The sequence below is a fragment of the Trachurus japonicus genome, chromosome 17, assembly GCF_045865225.1.
Source record: "Trachurus japonicus isolate A0001 chromosome 17, Traja_1.0".
Lineage (NCBI taxonomy): Eukaryota > Metazoa > Chordata > Actinopteri > Carangiformes > Carangidae > Trachurus > Trachurus japonicus.
In genome coordinates this window covers 26,589,361-26,607,122 of record NC_140923.1, presented here as the reverse complement: position 1 = coordinate 26,607,122, position 17,762 = coordinate 26,589,361, and the positions used below count along the sequence as shown (strand labels likewise).

The 17,762-nt window shown below is 42.5% G+C and overlaps 2 protein-coding genes across 3 annotated transcripts; one reads left to right on the top strand and one right to left on the bottom strand.

Moving 5' to 3' along the window:
• Positions 1 to 1,145: 1,145 nt before the first annotated feature.
• Positions 1,146 to 9,460, top strand: LOC146970784 (protein crumbs homolog 1-like). Its single transcript, XM_085804476.1, has 8 exons — positions 1,146 to 1,576; positions 2,238 to 3,209; positions 4,546 to 5,096; positions 5,525 to 5,690; positions 6,490 to 7,396; positions 7,516 to 7,557; positions 7,679 to 7,801; positions 9,074 to 9,460. Exons 1-8 carry the CDS (start codon positions 1,528 to 1,530, stop codon positions 9,318 to 9,320), a joined length of 3,057 nt encoding a protein of 1,018 aa, XP_085660602.1. The 5' UTR covers positions 1,146 to 1,527; the 3' UTR covers positions 9,321 to 9,460.
• A 779-nt stretch (positions 9,461 to 10,239) lies between these two features.
• Positions 10,240 to 17,027, bottom strand: LOC146970783 (sentrin-specific protease 5-like). 2 transcript variants are annotated; one of them, XM_085804478.1, is made up of 10 exons: positions 16,850 to 17,027; positions 14,384 to 15,372; positions 14,195 to 14,300; positions 13,855 to 14,002; positions 13,453 to 13,500; positions 12,371 to 12,448; positions 11,379 to 11,516; positions 11,187 to 11,270; positions 11,028 to 11,078; positions 10,240 to 10,942 (listed from the first exon to the last, which is right to left on the bottom strand). In XM_085804478.1, the coding sequence occupies exons 2-10, from the start codon at positions 15,147 to 15,149 to the stop codon at positions 10,826 to 10,828; spliced, it is 1,536 nt and encodes a 511-aa protein (XP_085660604.1). In that variant the 5' UTR covers positions 15,150 to 15,372; positions 16,850 to 17,027; the 3' UTR covers positions 10,240 to 10,825. The 2 variants fall into 2 exon arrangements, with proteins under 2 accessions (XP_085660604.1, XP_085660603.1); XM_085804477.1 differs by having other exon boundaries at positions 16,855 to 17,003.
• Positions 17,028 to 17,762: the final 735 nt, after the last annotated feature.

The window sequence follows — 17,762 nt, the reverse complement described above, 5'->3', positions numbered from 1 at the left end:
CACAGGTTCAGAGCGTTCAGACAGGGTTCGCCGGACGAGGGAGTTATGGGTAATGTAGTCTGAAAGCTTATAGCATACTTAGCTGTCCATAAGTGAATGCAGCTGTGACCTCATTGTACTACACATGATCATTTTACCACACGATATTTATTTGACAGTTGAATTCACAGGTCAATTGCAAAATAATAATAAAAAGTTTAAAGAAGCCTACTAATGCTATAGGGTAGGCTACTACTGCAAATGAAACCACCATAGACTGTATATAAAAGAACATTAAGTGTTACTTACATTAATGCATCAATAATAATAATAATAATTATTATTATTATTATTATTATTATTATTATTATTATTATTATTATTATTATTAAAAAGTAGCCTAATATTGTTAGCCTTTATTCAGGACTCAAAAGTGGTAAGTAAAAATATAACTAACTATAATATAGGCTAAGTATAATATAATACATCTTAGCTCACCTTAGCTGCCTGTTCTGTTGATTGGCCTAGTACCAAATCATGTTCACTAAAGTAGCCTATCTATTCTACTGTTGACATCTTTTAAAATTGTTTTATACTTTTAGTTGAGTACAATCAGCACTTTTACTCAGCCTTTTACTTTTCTCAGCTACCCTTCATTATGTGCATACACATAAATTCCAGTAATAAGAGGTTTGGAGAGAATAGAAGAAGGTATCATTGTGCATATTATGGATTGGTGCTACAAAAAACTAACATGGAATTGAAATTAAATGATTAACCTGTAGCCTACATTACAATGTTTATTAGTTGTTTATAATGTCCCTAAATCCTGGCCAATAACATGCTGTGCGTGCCACTGTAAACCCAAAGCAAGAGCAAGTGTAGGACAAGTGACACTAAAAAGAGCTTTAAGACCATTAGTATTACTATCTTAGGGCTCTTCAGAGAAATAATTTGTGATGGCATCAGAGGCTTGCTTTAATGAGAAAGATACTTCCCAGATTAGAACCACTGGCCTGAGTTTATTTCCTTCCAAGACTTGGCCTCACTCCAGCCTATTGCTTAGTCTAAGTACCTGTGGACACACCCTGTAGTAGGCTACATGTGCATGTTCATGTGCTCACTGTGTTTACGTGTTGTTTAATTGTTGGAATATCCTTCTTCAGAAAAGTGAAGGTGCAGTAAACACCTGACTCACAGTTTGTTTCTCAGTGGAGGTGAGACTCACCTCCACCTCACCTACCGCTGTCATCAGGTGAGCCTCAACAGTCAAATGTGAATATCATGGTTCAGTATGGGTGAAGATGTTTTGAGTTGCTCAAATAAGCCTCCCTAACCCCTCCCTTCACCGAGACATGAAATGTGTGAGACATTGTAAGTGCATTAGCTTAATCTCCCCTATCTGGCTCACAGTGCCACAGGGAGCACACATGCATGGAGGAGCAGAGCTGAAGATGGAGCTGCACACACAAGTATTCTCCACCTGTCTGTGACTTAAAATGAAGATATTGCCAAACATCTAGTGATTTGGAGGACTTGCTGAGGACAATGTTGAGATACAGCGTGCATGTGTGGATGCTATGGTCGCTTTACGCAGGTAACCTTTGGATACAGTATAGATGTTGTAACCAGAGATTAATATCATTTTAAAATGTTTACCATATTTATAAGCTAGTGTATTTCTTTCAGCGGAGCAATAATTTGCATATTCTCTTATTTCCTTTCCATACTGTAATCATTGTCATATCTAGAAATTGTTGTGTGAGGTGTTCAATTATTGTTAAGTACAATACACAATAACAATGTGTACAGTTGCTTTATTTTCTGCAATAATTTCAAATTTCAAGATGTCTTTATTGTCCCCGAGGGACAATTTGTGGTGCAGCCAGCAGCAAAAAAACAAACAAACAATAGAAATACACAACAATGACATAAGACAACAGTTAAAATTGGCAATCAAAAAGTACAATAGAGAATAACAATAAAGAGTAAAAACAGAAGGAGGTAAAGTGACTACAGTGTGTACAATCCACCTTAAAATTTATATGAATCATTCATTATTTAAAAGGCCAATGGCCGCTGGAACCCAGGACTTTTGAATCTGCTTGTCCTACATCTGGGCAAACAAAATCTTCGTTCATATGTTTTTATTTTTAAACCTATATGTATTAAGAAATATTCTTTCAACATTTGTCATGTTTCCTTTGTAAGTTAATGCTTATCAAACAACTCACAATGGACTGGTTTTGTCTCTCCAGGCACATTGTCCAGTGAGGTCATCAGTGGATGTGAACAGCAGCCATGCCAAAATGGTGGCGTATGTGAGAGCCACAGTGGAGGATTCAGATGCCTTTGCTCCCAGCAGAGCCTAAACGGGCTCCTGTATGGCGGGGAGACTTGCACAGTTCCACTTTCAGGCTGCGATGACAACCACTGTGAGAATGGAGGGATATGTTCTCCATTACTTGTGAATGATCAGCACACCTACACATGCATCTGCCTTGCGGGCTTCACCGGCTCAAAATGTGAGGCCCCAACAGTCTTCTCATTCGAGTCCAGAGGCTACATGTACGTAGAGACACAGCTTCTGGACCCAGAGGCTCCTCTTCATGTCACGTTCAGCTTCAAGACAGACAGAGCAGTCGGTACCCTCCTGCAGCGCCGGGTGGACGACCTGCTGCTCAGCATCGAGCTGTTTGATGGACATCTCTGCCTCAGCAGCCTGAGAGGTCAAGGCTCCAGCACGCTGGTTCAAGAGCTCCCAGAGTACTTGTCCAATGACAAATGGCACACAGTGGAAGCATCACTGGGCGGTGTGGTCAGTCTCATCAGGTTGCTCTGCACTGAAGGAAGCTGCACCGGAGGGTCCGGCGCTGACACCCAGCTGCTTGAACAAGCCTCTGCTCTCCCCGAGCCAGGAACCGTTCGTCAAAGCCTCTTCATAGGAGCGGTCGGGGGGAGTTGGGGGTTGAGCAGAGCGGTGGATGAAGTGGACCGCCCGCCTGCTTTTCTGGGCTGCTTCAGAGATGTGTTTGTGGACTCACATCTGGTGCTGCCTGTTGTTGCGGCAGAAGATTCAGACGTCCAGTCAAACGTCACTGTGGGATGCAGCAACAAAGACAAGTGTGACAGCAGCCCATGTCAGAACCGAGGGCGCTGCGTGAGTAAGGGCTGGAGGAGCTACATGTGTGAGTGCCACAGACCGTATGAGGGAAACAACTGTGAGGAAGGTAAGACACACACACACACACACACACGATGGCATTCCATTTAATTTAAATGAAATTTAAATTTAAGAGCATTTTTTATGAATAAATAAATAACATCTGCAGACATACTATGCACATGCTGGTGTGCAGACTTTGATAGTTTCTCATCACAAAAAACAAGAATACACAAGAGTAATATCACATGTTACATCTGTTGTCCTCTGTGGTGTTTAGCCTGTTCTCCTTCACGAATGACACTGCTGTTGGCAGAATTACAGGAACAGGTACAGGTCGAGCGAAGTTCATCCCCAGTTGCATCACTGCAGAAATCTCAATGGCAAGCTATGAAAAGAGCCACCGCACAGGATGATAAAGTTAGTCGGTAGACTTTAAAGAAGCTTAGCGAGCCAGTAGAAATAGCGCCGAGAGTTCAGCCACTCAGTCATGCAATTAAGAGGCATTCAGCAACACCTGGGCCAAGGATTTAAAAAACGTGGGTTTCAAAAAGCCGACCTGCTGTGTCTTTACTCCGACAAATCAGGGAGTCTTATGGACTGTAAGACTGTAAACAAAGATGAATGTAGGCTCTGTGAGACTATGTTCCCACAGGTCACCCACAGGTCACCCACAGGTCACCCACAGGGCCAGTGTGTAATAATTGGCTAGGTTTATTGGCAAAATCTGAATATGAATATACCCATGAATATATTCGTACAGTCGCTATTAAATAAAATGTGTTTGGTTTTCATAGCCTTATAATTATTCTTTTATATATGCATATAGCAAGGGTCTTGCTTTAGAGAGTGTCGCCATCTTGTGCTGCCATGTCTGTATCTTCACCTCATCGCTCCATGCTCCTGAAATACTCCCAGTTGTCCCAGTTGTGGAAAACAAGTTTCTTTGTCCTTGGAGGCCACTGTCATTTTGCAGATGGGAGGGGTGAGCACAAGCGAGCGAGTCTGAATCTGAACGGTTTTCCCTCCACTTTACACACTGGACCTTTAAAGCTCAGAGTGGGTAAAGAGGTGGGACATGTGTGGAGCTCACATTTTGGCACATGTCAGTCACAGTTTGTGTCAGTCATAAACATGTGAGACATGACCTGTTCATCAGTGAGGCAGATTTTATTTTACCTTTGGACAAATCCAGGCTGCTCCCCCTTGTTTCCAGTCTTAACACTCAGATAAGCTGACTGGCTGCTGACTGTACAGGTAGACATCTGAGTGATATAAATCTTCTCATCAAAGAGAAAGTGAGTAAGTGTTTTTCCAAAATGTAACCCCATGCTGTTAAAATGTACTTCTTATGAGGTTTTGTTTAAACTGTGCTTCTCCCTCTACTCCCTGCACCCATACAGAGTACATCACTGCAAGGTTTGGAAACAAGGACCTGGAGAGTTATGCTGTCTTCTCATTGGACGATGACCCAGGCGTCACAGTGATTATATCTATGTTCATTCGCACCAGACAGTCCACTGGCCTGCTCTTCATCCTGGCTAATGGCACCAGCCAGTACCTCCGTCTGTGGCTGGAGGAGGGCAGGGTCAAAGTTCAGGTCAACAACTTTGAGACCTTCACTGGTCGCAGTGCAGTCAGTGATGGCCATTTCCATCTAGTGACCGTGAAGCTGGAAGGCACCTCAGCCAGCTTGTTCATCTCAGCTCAAGACCAGGGCTCCATGACCATCAGGAATGTTCGAGCCCACCCTGGGGATCTGGTTTTCGTCGGGGGGCTACCTGACTCCAGGTCCTCTGCTTCGTATGGTGGCTACTTTAAGGGCTGTGTCCAGGATCTGAGGATCAACAGCAGACGGTTGCAGTTCCATCCCATAGCAGCTCCCGTGGAGTCTTACAACCTGGAGCAGCTCCTCAATGTTGCACAAGGATGCAGCAGTGACAACGCCTGTGCTGTGAGTTAGCTCCATACTGTCATGTTCAGCACGGTGCCTGGGATGAGTAGTGACACATTTTGATTTGATTAACATTTGATCCACATGCACAAAAAGGAGTAGGAGGAAGTTTAAACTTATTTAATCCTACCCCCATTCACTAATCAATTATTATTGTCTATCAGTAATAATCTATCATATATCCATTTTATTATCTGTAGTAACTAATACCTAAGTCAATATGTATCTATTTATCTACCGTATATATATATATATATATATCTACACACACACACACACACACATACATATATATATCCATATACGAACACATACATACACATACATATACATATGCGCCAATATGTTCCCATAGATATACTTATTTTAATTCCTAAAGCCCACAGTGGTCATCGCTTGATTGGTTTCAACTGTTTCCTCTTGATTAGGTCAACCCCTGTCTCAACGGAGGAGTGTGTTACTCCATGTGGGATGACTTCATCTGTAACTGCCCCCCCAACACTGCAGGGCAGCGCTGTGAGGAGGTTAAATGGTGTGAGCTGTCTCCCTGTCCCTCCAATGCCGTTTGTCAGCCCAGTTCCCAGGGCTTTGAATGTAAGTCTCCTGAGATCAGGGTCTGTTGCTGCTCTTTTCCTATTTTAGAAAGGAAATTGTCTTAAATTATAGGGGGTGGGGGGTGAAAAAAAGTCTCCAATGAATCGGCAAAGAGTCAGCTTTGGGCTATTTATACTACATTGTGTCCTGCCTCTGTTGCTATTTCTGTTTGTGACACAAGACCAACAAGAAAAAAGGTCCCGCAATTAATGTGTGAGCCTTTTATTAAACCAGCCCATTCTGATCTTGGTGTATCTCCACTGAGGGGGCTGTGTGCGGTGTGTGCATGCTGTCCCCACAGGGTCTCTGATTAATTACTGTGTGACTGATTACAGAGTGGAACAGGGTTGAGGCAGTGATCCTACATAGGATTCCTCTAAGACACGGTAATCCCTGGTCAGATTAAGTCTACCGCCACATGCCTGTGGAAGTTGATGATGACACGTCTTCCTGGAGACGTCACATGTTCACAAAGAGAGGAGAGGAGGGGAGCTGCTGATCCAGAGTCAGTTTGTCTGTTGTGCAGTTTACCAGGGTGAACAAACAGTAACAGTTTAAGGGCCATGAAAACCTATTTAGCTGTGTGTTTAAACTGAGAACTGAGTTTATAATTTTTGTTTAGATTATTTCATTTGTGTCTTGCTTTTTTGTTATTGGAAATGGGGAGGACTCATCTAGAAAAAAAAGTGGCTGAGCAATGATTGCAGCAAAACATGTCAGTTGCTTATTATTTCCAACACTCTCAAACGCTAAGATTTCATTTCCACTCATTAAGTCTCATCCATTTCTTTTCCTTCAGGTTTGTCTAATGTGACATTTCGGGACGAAAGCAGTATTTTGAACTTCCGGGGAAATGGGAAGATTGAACAGAGACTCACCAGTGTGTCCCTCAGCATCCGCACAAGACAGTCCACTGCCACGTTACTGCATGCACAGACAGACTCAGACTACCTCACTGTTTCCCTTCAGGACTCTCATTTGGTCATGGGAATCCAGACCAGAAATGACAATATGACAGTTCAAAGCCAGAGTCAAATCAGTGATGGAGAGTGGCACACTGTGGAGCTCAGCATGGAGAACAAGACGCTCCCGACCTCCGTATGGATCTTGGCTGTGGATGGAAGCCAGATGGAGCCGAGCGTGTCCCAAACAGCTGCAGGGGACCTGGACTTTCTTAGGGAGGGAGTGGACATTTTCCTGGGGGGTCGGAGCCTGGACGCAGGAGAGGAACTGTCGGGCTGTCTGGGTTCAGTGAAGATCGGAGGCCTTCTTCTCCCTTTCCTCCTGGACATCGAGTTAAACCTGCCGAGACCACAGGAGGAGCAGTTTGTGAGGATAAATAGCAACTCACCACCACAATACGGCTGCTGGGGATCCAGTGTTTGTGCGCCCAACCCTTGTCACAACCAGGGTGTGTGTGAGGACATTTTTGACCTGCATCGCTGCACATGCCCCTCGGAGTGGACGGGACCGTTGTGTCAGGACTCGGCGGTTGCCTGCTCCTCCAGCCCCTGCGTCTACGGCAACTGCACCAACCTCCCTGGAGGATTCACCTGTGTGTGTGAGATGGGGTACAGTGGGGAACAGTGCGAGGAGGAGGTCGACATGTGTGAAACCAGCAATTGCAGTAACGGTGCCACGTGCCTCAAAGGCTTTCTGAGCTACACATGCCTCTGTCCACAAAATCTGACAGGCGAATTCTGCAAGTGAGTTTGTAAACTCTTGATGGTTCATATCTCCCTGACAAACAGATAAACTCACAGCAGCACACACAAGATATTTACAAGCATTTATTTGCACTGATTTACGAATTTGTCTCTTACAGTGACAGAATTCCTGAAATCCCATGGTACATCGAGACTGATCCGTAAGTGCTTCTGAATTCAACCATATGTAACATTTCCATTTTCCTCAAAAGTCCCAGGTGTATTAACTTAAGCAGACTGAAAGGTACTGACGTTCCTTGTTGTGTTCTTTTGTCTGTTCAGACTTCCTCAGTTGCCTGTGTCTGCATGCATGGGTACGAGGTGGCAGTACAGCTGCTTCAATGGAGGGAACTGCTCTGAGGAAGACAACACCTGTTACTGCCTGCCTGGTTTCACGGGACAGTGGTAGGACATGAGAAGTTGAAGACACAATAATATTTAATCCTCTTTACAGTGAGGGTCTGAACCTAATGGGGTCACTGACACAGAGCCACTCTGATTTCTCCCACTGATCTACTGAAATGTTTGTAGTTTAAAATTAACTGAAATAGTTTACCAAGCAAATAAAAAGATGGGTCGTCCGATAATCAAAGTGGGTAACATGAACAAATACAGGCCAGAAGAAAAACACATATTGTACATTTCTACCACTTTCGTCTGATACATTAACAATATAATCACACTATTTTCAGCACCTTGTTGTCCTGGATATCGTGGTAATCTTAATAGAAATCTTACCAGTTACACATGACAAATTAACAAATCAACCAACCAACCAAGAAAACAATCAAAAAACACTTTTCATGCAGAAGAAAAAAAAGGACAAATCAAGGAAGTAAGCTGACAATGACAATAAAATGCATTCTAAACCCCATATTGAAGCAAACATACAAAAAAGCGTCAGCAAATTAGTAGTACAAGAACAGATAACGTACTATTTATAAGTACCTTAAAACCATGGGAACCATATTTAGTTAAAAGCTAGGCCGAGGAGGTACAATGTGAGTTTACATTTAAAAATGTCAACACATCCAGCTGCTCTGAGGTCCTGAGACTGAATCCCTGGTTTTGAGTATGAAGGATTTAGTCCTGCAATGAGCAACAACTTAGAGCCATGCTGGTTTGTAGAGTGTAAGCATATGAGACATTATATTCATAGCAGTGCAAGACCATGAATTGCTTTGAAAACAAGTACAAGAAAATTAAAAATCAATACAGACAATGCAGGGACTTTATTATGCTCAAAGTTGCTGTCAGCATTCTTACATCTTCTTACAATGAAACCACAGCGAAGGTTTGTAATGTCTTTAAGCTCAACTGTTTTGAAAAGCTGAGCTTTAACAGGCTATTGCTAAACTGCAAAAACAGACAAAGTTAGCAACTAGTGGTGAACTTGCAGCTTGTGGAACCAAAGAAATTTAGCTAAAATGAATAAACCTGTTGTCCAAATGAATGCTAATGTTGCTAAGAGTCTACTTTCTGTGCAGCTCTAAGCAATTCTTTGCTAACAAATTGGCCACATCACCTTAAAATGTGATGTTATTATAGCTTGTGTCTGCTGCTCCCAGTCCCAACCAAGGCCAATTACAGATTAAAGATTTTTTTACCAGTATGTTTTACATTATACATTGTCAGCATTGTTTTCCATAATACTTTTCTCCTCATTCATCCCCCTAGGTGTGAGAAGGATGTGGACGAATGTGCCTCAGACCCATGTATGAACGGAGGCTTCTGTGTCAACTACGTGAACAGTTTCGAGTGTGTGTGTGACATGAATTACTCGGGGGTATACTGCCAAATAGACATCAGTGACTTCTACCTGTACCTCTTCTTGGGCCTGTGGCAGAACCTCTTCCAGTTGGTGTCCTACCTTGTGATACGCCTCGACGATGAGCCAGAAATTGAGTGGGTTTTCAATGAATAGGCCCCCGCCTGTTGAACAGATTTGACTACAATATGACAAATTTAGAGAGATATCTTGTAATCGTTGTACTGTGTTTTCATAAAACTGTACATGCCACAAGAGCCTGTCTATAATACTTTAAGCAAAAGGGAGGAGAGAACCACAACATGTGTTGCTCTGGACAGGCTGCGTCTTCACTGCTGTATGAGCAGCAGTTGAATGACAGATATCTACACATGGTCTCGGTAGTGAATCGAACCTCTTGTCTTTTATGGCCTCTTGTGATTTCAGTTGATGAACTAAGTGCATATTGTCAACATTAACTGGATCTTCATTGAAGAAAAAAGACAACTAAATGAACGATTTCCTCAGCAACCAAGAGGTTGTTCCAAAACCCTGAACATGACGGACCGTTGTGACCGTATCACTACTTTTTAGGTAAACTTATGCCCAAGAGTTTTGCTGATCTCAGCTCTGCAGTCATTTAACAGAAGGAGTGAGATCACAAGACCAGAGGCGCTGCTGCAATAAATATACATTATATGTGAAACCATATTTCATTGTAACTTGTGTACTGACAAGGTGTCTAATAGAAATGTGTCTGTTGTGAACAGATTAATTTGGTAATGAATATTACATATGGTACCATATTTATTACAGTATATTAATCCATGTTTTCTAATTCATTCTATAAACTACAGTAGGGAGTTTTTCTTGTGCCTTATAATTTCCTTTATTTTCTGGAGCACTATTTTCTAACCAGTGTATATTTCATAGCCATTCAGGGACACAATGTGCTGGAGATCAATACAATATCTGTCTAGAGCTAACAAGTTGTGTATTTACAAATATTTAGTTGTCTTAGAGTAAATGAATATACTGTCGACGCAGTGCATAATGCACCTGATCTGTAAGAGGAAATATAAAATAAACTTTCATTGACACTCTTATTTAAAACTTTATTTCACATTTTTTATGCAACAAACAAAAATAATAATTTTTTTTACACTGATTCCAGATTAATAACTTTCCTCAGAGCAAAATACAGCTACTTCCTACTCAGTCACATGGTGTAACAGGTTAAACCATGATGCAACACATCTCAAACTACAAGTTGATAATGCAATATTAAACTTAAAAGAATGTGCAAATAAAGTGTGCAGACATTTTGAACAGTAATACAGACCGTGACGGGTTAGATCCATTTCAACAGGCAGGCAGTTCAATAAGGCTCTGTTGGTGCACAGTTGACGTGTAGGAACAATGAGATGTTTTCTTCTATTAAATAACATGCCTGGTTAAATATTGATCATATAAATACATCAAATCACACAAGGTTTTATGGTTAAACATGAAGACTTCTCCAGGTAGAAAAGCGACTCTCTCCAGCTGAGGTCACCTATACACTCTCACAGCGCCGTAAGGCTGTGAGAGCTGAGTGTGCACGGACTGCTGGATTCATACCCACATCAGAAGCAGCACATATTATGAGCAACAGCTACAGACACACAACTGCAAGATGCTCGTCAGCCTTCCTCATGGAGCTTACAGTCACAGAGTTCTTTGTAGATCCTCTTGCGTATCTTTGGTATATCCTCCTGCGAAAACTGAAGAGGTTTTGCGAGCGCAAGGCATCGGGAATACTGAAACGGAGCGAAGACGAGAATTATTGTGGGATGAGTGAACTCTAGGAACAAACTGAAAATGCTAATGACAAATAGAAGTTACCTCCAACACAAAGACTCCACAGTCATTCTCATTAGTCTGTTGTGGGACTTTCTGTGAAGGACAGCAGGGGGAGACAAGGCATCATGTGAGTGAGCTTGCATAGGTGAACATCCAGCAGGTGATGCCTCCGACATGCCAAAACAGCCAACGTGTACAAACCTCGTCAAAAGACACTGCCCAGCCATTTTCAAAAGCCGGTTGCCGCTTCTCTTTCGCTTCCGTCATCAAGTATTTCAGGATGTTCTGTTGCGAGCGCAAAGACAAACACCAGGTTTTACAGCTGTGAACTTGTGATGACTTCAAGAAAAGCAGCTGAAACGTTCACAGAAAATAGGTGAGATCTTTTGTTACCCTCGCAACTTTTTGAAGCGCGTTTCCTTGAGAGTCGTAAAGGCAGATCTTCTTTTGGACAAAGTCAGCAGTCACCAGACACCAGTGAACCTCCAGGTGGATGGGCACCAAAAGCAGACTCTTAGAAAATAAATCCACCTGTACAAAAGAGACAGGGTTAAAACCACTTTTACTGACTTAAGTCAAAGTCACTTGTTAAAAGGTGAAGGTTTCAACGTTTATTTCTCAGGTTTATGCTAATCGACGTAACACATTTTTACATAGCGTCCATCTTAAACCTAAACCTTAAGAAAGAAAAAGTGTGATGAAATTAATGTATTCTGAATGGTAATCGGGGCGGGACCTGATAAGCTTCAGCAACAAGCATGTGCTTGTAGAAAAAATAGAGGGGAGGATGAGTGCTGCAGAGGCCACAGGAAAAAAAGAGTATGAAAATGTAGAGTGGCTCAAGGTGCTCTTCAAGGGAAAAATAATCAAAATAAATTTGGAAAAAACTGACTGTCTGTGGAAGGATGGTGGTGCAGTCAAAAAACAGCTCCCGAGGCACTCTTGAGGTGTAGCAGAGATTTTTAATAAATAAAAAAGGACCCAACGCATATCATAATTGCAATTATGATAGACATCTCTATGTAAAGGCAGGGCAAAGTGGTCCCTTTAAAAAATCCACTGCCACATGATGTCACATGATGTCACATGATGTCACATGATGTCACATGATTAACCACTTGGTTAAATACCCACCTGTGTATCTTGTGCTTCACACCCCTGATGAAGACAGCGTCAGAACACGTTGGGTCCTTTTTTATTTATTAAAAATCTCTGCTACACCTCAAGAGTGCCTTGGGAGCTTTTTTGACTGCACCACCATCCTTCGTCAGTTTTTTCTCAATTTATTTCAAGCATGTGCTTGTATTGTGTAACTGAAATTGTGTGTGATGAAGTCTGATTCAATTAACATGTCCGAAATAAATAAATAAAAAATAAAACCTGACCTGCTTTGTCCATCTCTTGACACCGTCATATCCTTTAGTCATGAGCTGCCGGTGGAAGAAGCTGTTGAGAAAGTGAACCTATGGGTGGAGACGGGAGATTTTAGATACAGAACTGCAGCTATACAGCAACACTGAGAATGTATGTCTGTATCATCTATCAACTGCAGTCTTAAGGGTCTTCTTCAGTGTTGTATTGATAAGAGTTTAAGACACAGGATCATTGTCTGATCGTGACACAGTCTACCTTAAATGTAAATATTGTGATTAATATAAGGAATAGCTCAACATTTTAGGCAATACACTAGATTTTTGTAAAGACAGGAAAGTAGAATGTTCCACATACGTACTTAGGCCGCCTACTTAGATACCAGACTTGTGTTTCAAGCCAAGTGAAGGTAAAAACTGGACTTTTGTAAAAAATAAAACAAACAAAAAAACAAAAGACAAAGACCAGTGAACAATCTACAGCTCTTCTGGTGATATTTGGTGTGTGGATGCTTCTCCCAACACACTGAGACCTCTTCACTTGGAATCACTGCATTTATCACAGGTGACACTTTTTTCATTCAGCATTGCTATCCTATGTGAAAGGGCGGGGTGCTCCACCTTAGCAAACAGAGGGGAGCTGCAGTGTATGTTGCTCCAATAAATCTCTAATTACATGTAACTGACTCACTTAAACAATTGGATCACTGGACATTTTAACTTTTGCACTTCGTCTTGTTCACGGTGAACCTAGAAAAATTGGTTTTGCACACTATGCTGCAAACAGATGGAGTAAGCTCCAAAAGATAAGTTACATTCTCTTCTTTCACTGTACTTATGACTTGTGAATGACTTAATGCAATTTACACATTAACACGTGCAAAAGCTTCTTTTTTTTTAGCCTGAGCCAGGTAAACTATATCCTAACCTGAGATCAGTTACATATTTCCTAAAATGTTGAACTGCTCCTTTAATTACTGGCAGTATTTGGACATCCCTGGTAAGTACCAAAAAAAACCTTTACCCATCTGGTGCTATGATTAGAAATCAGAATACAAAACACTAAAGTTTCTTTAGCTATCAACATGGTAGATTACCTTGTGACTGGCAGATTCAACAATCAGTTCTCCATACATGTTCATGACCTTGAGAGAGAAAACAAAAATATTTCAAATGCTTCTATACAGTTGTTTGTTTAGGGCTTTCAAAGCAAATCAGAAAAAGTAAATGCAACGCCTGCCGTAAACAGACTTTAATATGTGCATCTATCAAATCAATCAAAAATAGCACTTTGCCTTTAAAGAAGGGCCAAGCTGTGAATGTCATAGTCTAACAAGTTGTGCATGTGCATTGGCTGCAGGGGTTGGATTTAGATCTTCAAAAGAAAATAATATGTCTTTACGTTTAAGTTACATTCAGTATAAACATTCAGGTCTTTGCTCATCACATAAAATCTCTCCACCCAGAAATCTACACAAGTGAAACTCTTGGACCCTAACCTGGTCGTTGAGCCAGTTCTGATCTGCCAGTGTCAACAGATCGTCCAGTGTCAGTGTGTGTTTCTTGTAGACCACCTGGAAGGAGGGGACATGTTTCTGAACGATCGCCATCCTGTATCTGGATACCTCTGAGAAAATGATGTTTTTCCTGCAGAGACACAAGAACATAAAACAATTGGTCCAGGAATAAAATAATATCAGACACCACTCTTACTGTTGCACCCTGAAAACACATAGTCTTTAAAATCTAACAACTAAAAAAAATGCAAGAGGGTTTAATCATGTGAACAAGAAGGAATCCCAAGATTCAATGTGATTCAGGATTTTGACAAAGGTTTACCTGTCGCTGAAGTCGCTGTTGAACTTCGTCTTCAGGTGTGTCAACACGTCACTCTTTTGTAGCGGGATGAAACTTCCATACATCCTGTAGAAGCCATCAAGAAATTCTAGAGAAACATAGAAACATTGTCATAATTGTAAACACGTCATGAAGTGTAAAGAAAAAAGGTTAAAGTGAAAAACCATCTACCGTAGATGTCCTTAATCAGCTCTCTGAGGCCAACTGGAGTTTGAGGAGACTTGTTTCTGGTGAACGTCTCTGCAGCGTCTCCATTTGGAGCCTTGTCTTTACCTGGAGAGGCAGCAGTGAGGCGTCCTGGCGGGCAGTCCGCGTCAAAGTTTTGAGATGGCATCATTGTCCTTGGTGCCTTTAACAGTGCAATCCACCCACCTGCCTCACCATCAGCAGGCGCGCTAAGCAGGGGCTTGACAGTGCAAGAACATTTCAGAGAATCTTTATTTTCACAACACGTTCCAAAGGTTTGTGTTCTCTGAGACAGCGGGATTTGAGTGGCGGGAGCTGCGGCAGCATTTGTCTCTGTAACCTGGTTCTGAAAGGGGCTGGAAGCAGCGGAGGTTTCTGACGGACCGACAGCCTCTCGCGGCTTCAGTAGGCAGTCTTGTCCTCTTATTGTGTCCCCTGAAGCGTTGGTGTCACCCCCGAGCGGTGACGCGACGGCTGAAGATCTCTCTTGCAACGTGGCAACTTTTCTTTTATATTTCCGTGATTGTGCCTTTAGACTGAGACAGGGGATGCCGCAGCTTCTTTTCTTTGCTCTGAAAATCCCAAAACTGCATTTCTCTCTCCGCTTCCTCCACATCCAGAGCTGTAATTTACAATACAAGCGCCTCTTGGTTCTCCTGGACAGGTGAGAAACTCCTTTGACTGAGGACACGAACCCCGTTTTCCTCTTGAGGTACTTGGTTTTGCTCTGGTGCCTCTGTGTTTGGTCCATCTGGGCTCATGTGAGAACATGGAGTCGGGAGTATCCTTACAGCTGTGGGAGCGGCAGGTCTGAGCGAGACAGCTCAAACACAACGGGGCTGAATGTGGATTTTAGTTGGCCTTCTTCGTGCCGGGGAGACGCTCAGTTCACAGGCCATGGTCTGTGATGACTTTGTATTTACTCCCACCTCTGGCGGCGTACTCCGCAGATTGACGGGCAGTCTGATCATCTGCTGCAAGACAGAATGGATGTGTTGTTATTATGCAGCCCTCCAACACGAGTTCATCTCGTTTTTTCAAAGAGTTACAGGAAGCTTTCATGTGAACTTTGATCAGCTTTATTTTAGACAGTGGCGGAATACACCGACTTACATTTAAAGCTGTTGCTACCCAGAACATACAGCGCTGTGCAGAGGTTTTACATCTCTTTGGATGTTTACATTCTTGCCGACCACACAATAACCACAGTGTGGACTTGTTGATTGGTTCTGCAGCAGCAGACACACAGCTAAAGTCATTAAGAACTATACTCAGAGAGAGACAAGAGTGGACAAAGAGTCCTGCAACACGTGGTGTGCACCCCACAGAGCACTGATCTTAACGTCATGCAGTCTGGGATCACGCAAAGAGACACAAGACACTGATGCAGATTAGATCCACACGGTACCTGCCAGGTGCCTGAGAAACAGGTGCAGGTGCATCAAAGGGAACTGGTGCTGCCTGGTTTAAAGGCAAAGCAGTGCACACAGCGTTGATTGGGTTGTTTTTTTTTTGTTTGTTTTTTTACTATAGTTTGTTTGACGTTAACTGATAAACCAAAATGACTCATGGCTTTGAATGGAACATCACTTCACTTTTAGAGTCTATATTTTTTTACACAGTAGGAGAGAGTGGGGTAAGATGAGCCACAAAAAACATAAATGTCAAACCACTTTACCCATGTGGTTCTTCTCCATGAAATGATGCCTTCCTCCTAAATATATTTGGTCACATGCTCAAGTTTTTGCTATGGTTTCCTTGCAACAAGGGGTGGCTCACTTGCCCCTATGCTCAACTTACCCCAGTCTCCCCTCCTGTGGTTTACTTGATATAATGGTTAATAACAACATTTAATTGATGCTCACATGTTTAAACGTGTTAGCATGTAAGGCAGAGAGGACAATCTGTTGTAACTACTGTTCAGTTAAGTACGTTTTGATAAGCTAATGTTCACACAGAGGTTTGAAAAGCAGGACTTTCTGCTTGAAATGGACCGTGTGTTATCATCTTCGCATTGTTCCTGCACCTCACAAACACTAGCTGAAATTACACGCACTTAAAACAGACGTGTGCACGTGTGAAGTACTGGAATACATCAAATGTTTCGATGGGCTCCTCCAACTGAACCAGAAACCAAAAGATGCATCTTCTTCCCATAGCTGTCAGAGCTGTTCACAGCGGTGCAGACCTGACTCCGTGTCCGGGGTTTGTCCCACGGGGCTCAGTGAGCCGCCCACGGCTGAAACCTGTTTCCTCCAGCCGGTCGCACCGCACAGAGCTCACCGTGTTGTGCTGCCTGGCTTAATATCTTCTCGACACGTGTTTCCGAGCAAAGCCCTCCAAGCAAAGCTAAATTTGCTAATACAGCCGGGGTTTACTGACACAACAACAGCTGAGGGTAACACAGACACACACACAGACACACTCACAGACAGACACACACACACATACCTGACCGCTCCTGCCTTTGTTTGTCTCACCGTCCGGACCGAGCTCTGCTCTGGTGAAGGTCCTCCATTACCACCCTCTGTTTTCAAATCATGTACTGTCTATTTTAGACTCGGTGTTTCCCTGTTTAACCTGCAGCGCACCACACAGCATGTATACAATCCAGTCGCGTCTGATATACGTCATCGTGGCGCCGACCAATCAGATTTCGGAGAGAGCAGTGAGTAGCTATAGGACAAAAGGAGTAGCATAAACAAAACAGTACTACTCTACCACAATACATCCATGCTCTACCACCACCAGTAATAACAATAAGAAGAAGAAGAAGAAGAAGAAGAAAAATAATTCATTTATATAGAACTTTTTCAAACAGTAAAAACAAGTATTAAAAGATGAACCAAATATGGATATACGTGGGGTTTAAAGAAGAGGGTGAGGAGAGATGCTTCACCTTAGGTCCTGCACAGCTGAGGGCCACAGACAGTGAAGGCCTCGTGACCTTTAGGGAAAGAGTCATGAATCAAGCTTTTCAAGGACTTTAGGACCGGCCTCCCCTCCCTTCCCATGGACCAGTCTGCCACCCAGTCCTCCCATCGAGCTGGCCAGCTCTCCCTGCCCTGTAAAGCCCTTTGAGACAAACTGTTTGTAAAAACGGGCTATACAAATAAAATTGCCTTGCTTTGCCTTGCCTTGCCTTAAAGCGGTAAGATCATTTTTTGCCTCATCAACTTCTGTCTTGTCTGTTGAAATCCCTGCAGGACCACACAGCGCTGATAAATTTGAAAAAGATTATTATTCATTAAAATCCTTTCTTGCAGTGCGAAGCGACATCCATATACTCAGAGGGGGGTTTAAATAATTTGCTCATGTCAAAAAAATTCAACAAAAACATAAAGACAAACATAAATGTATATAA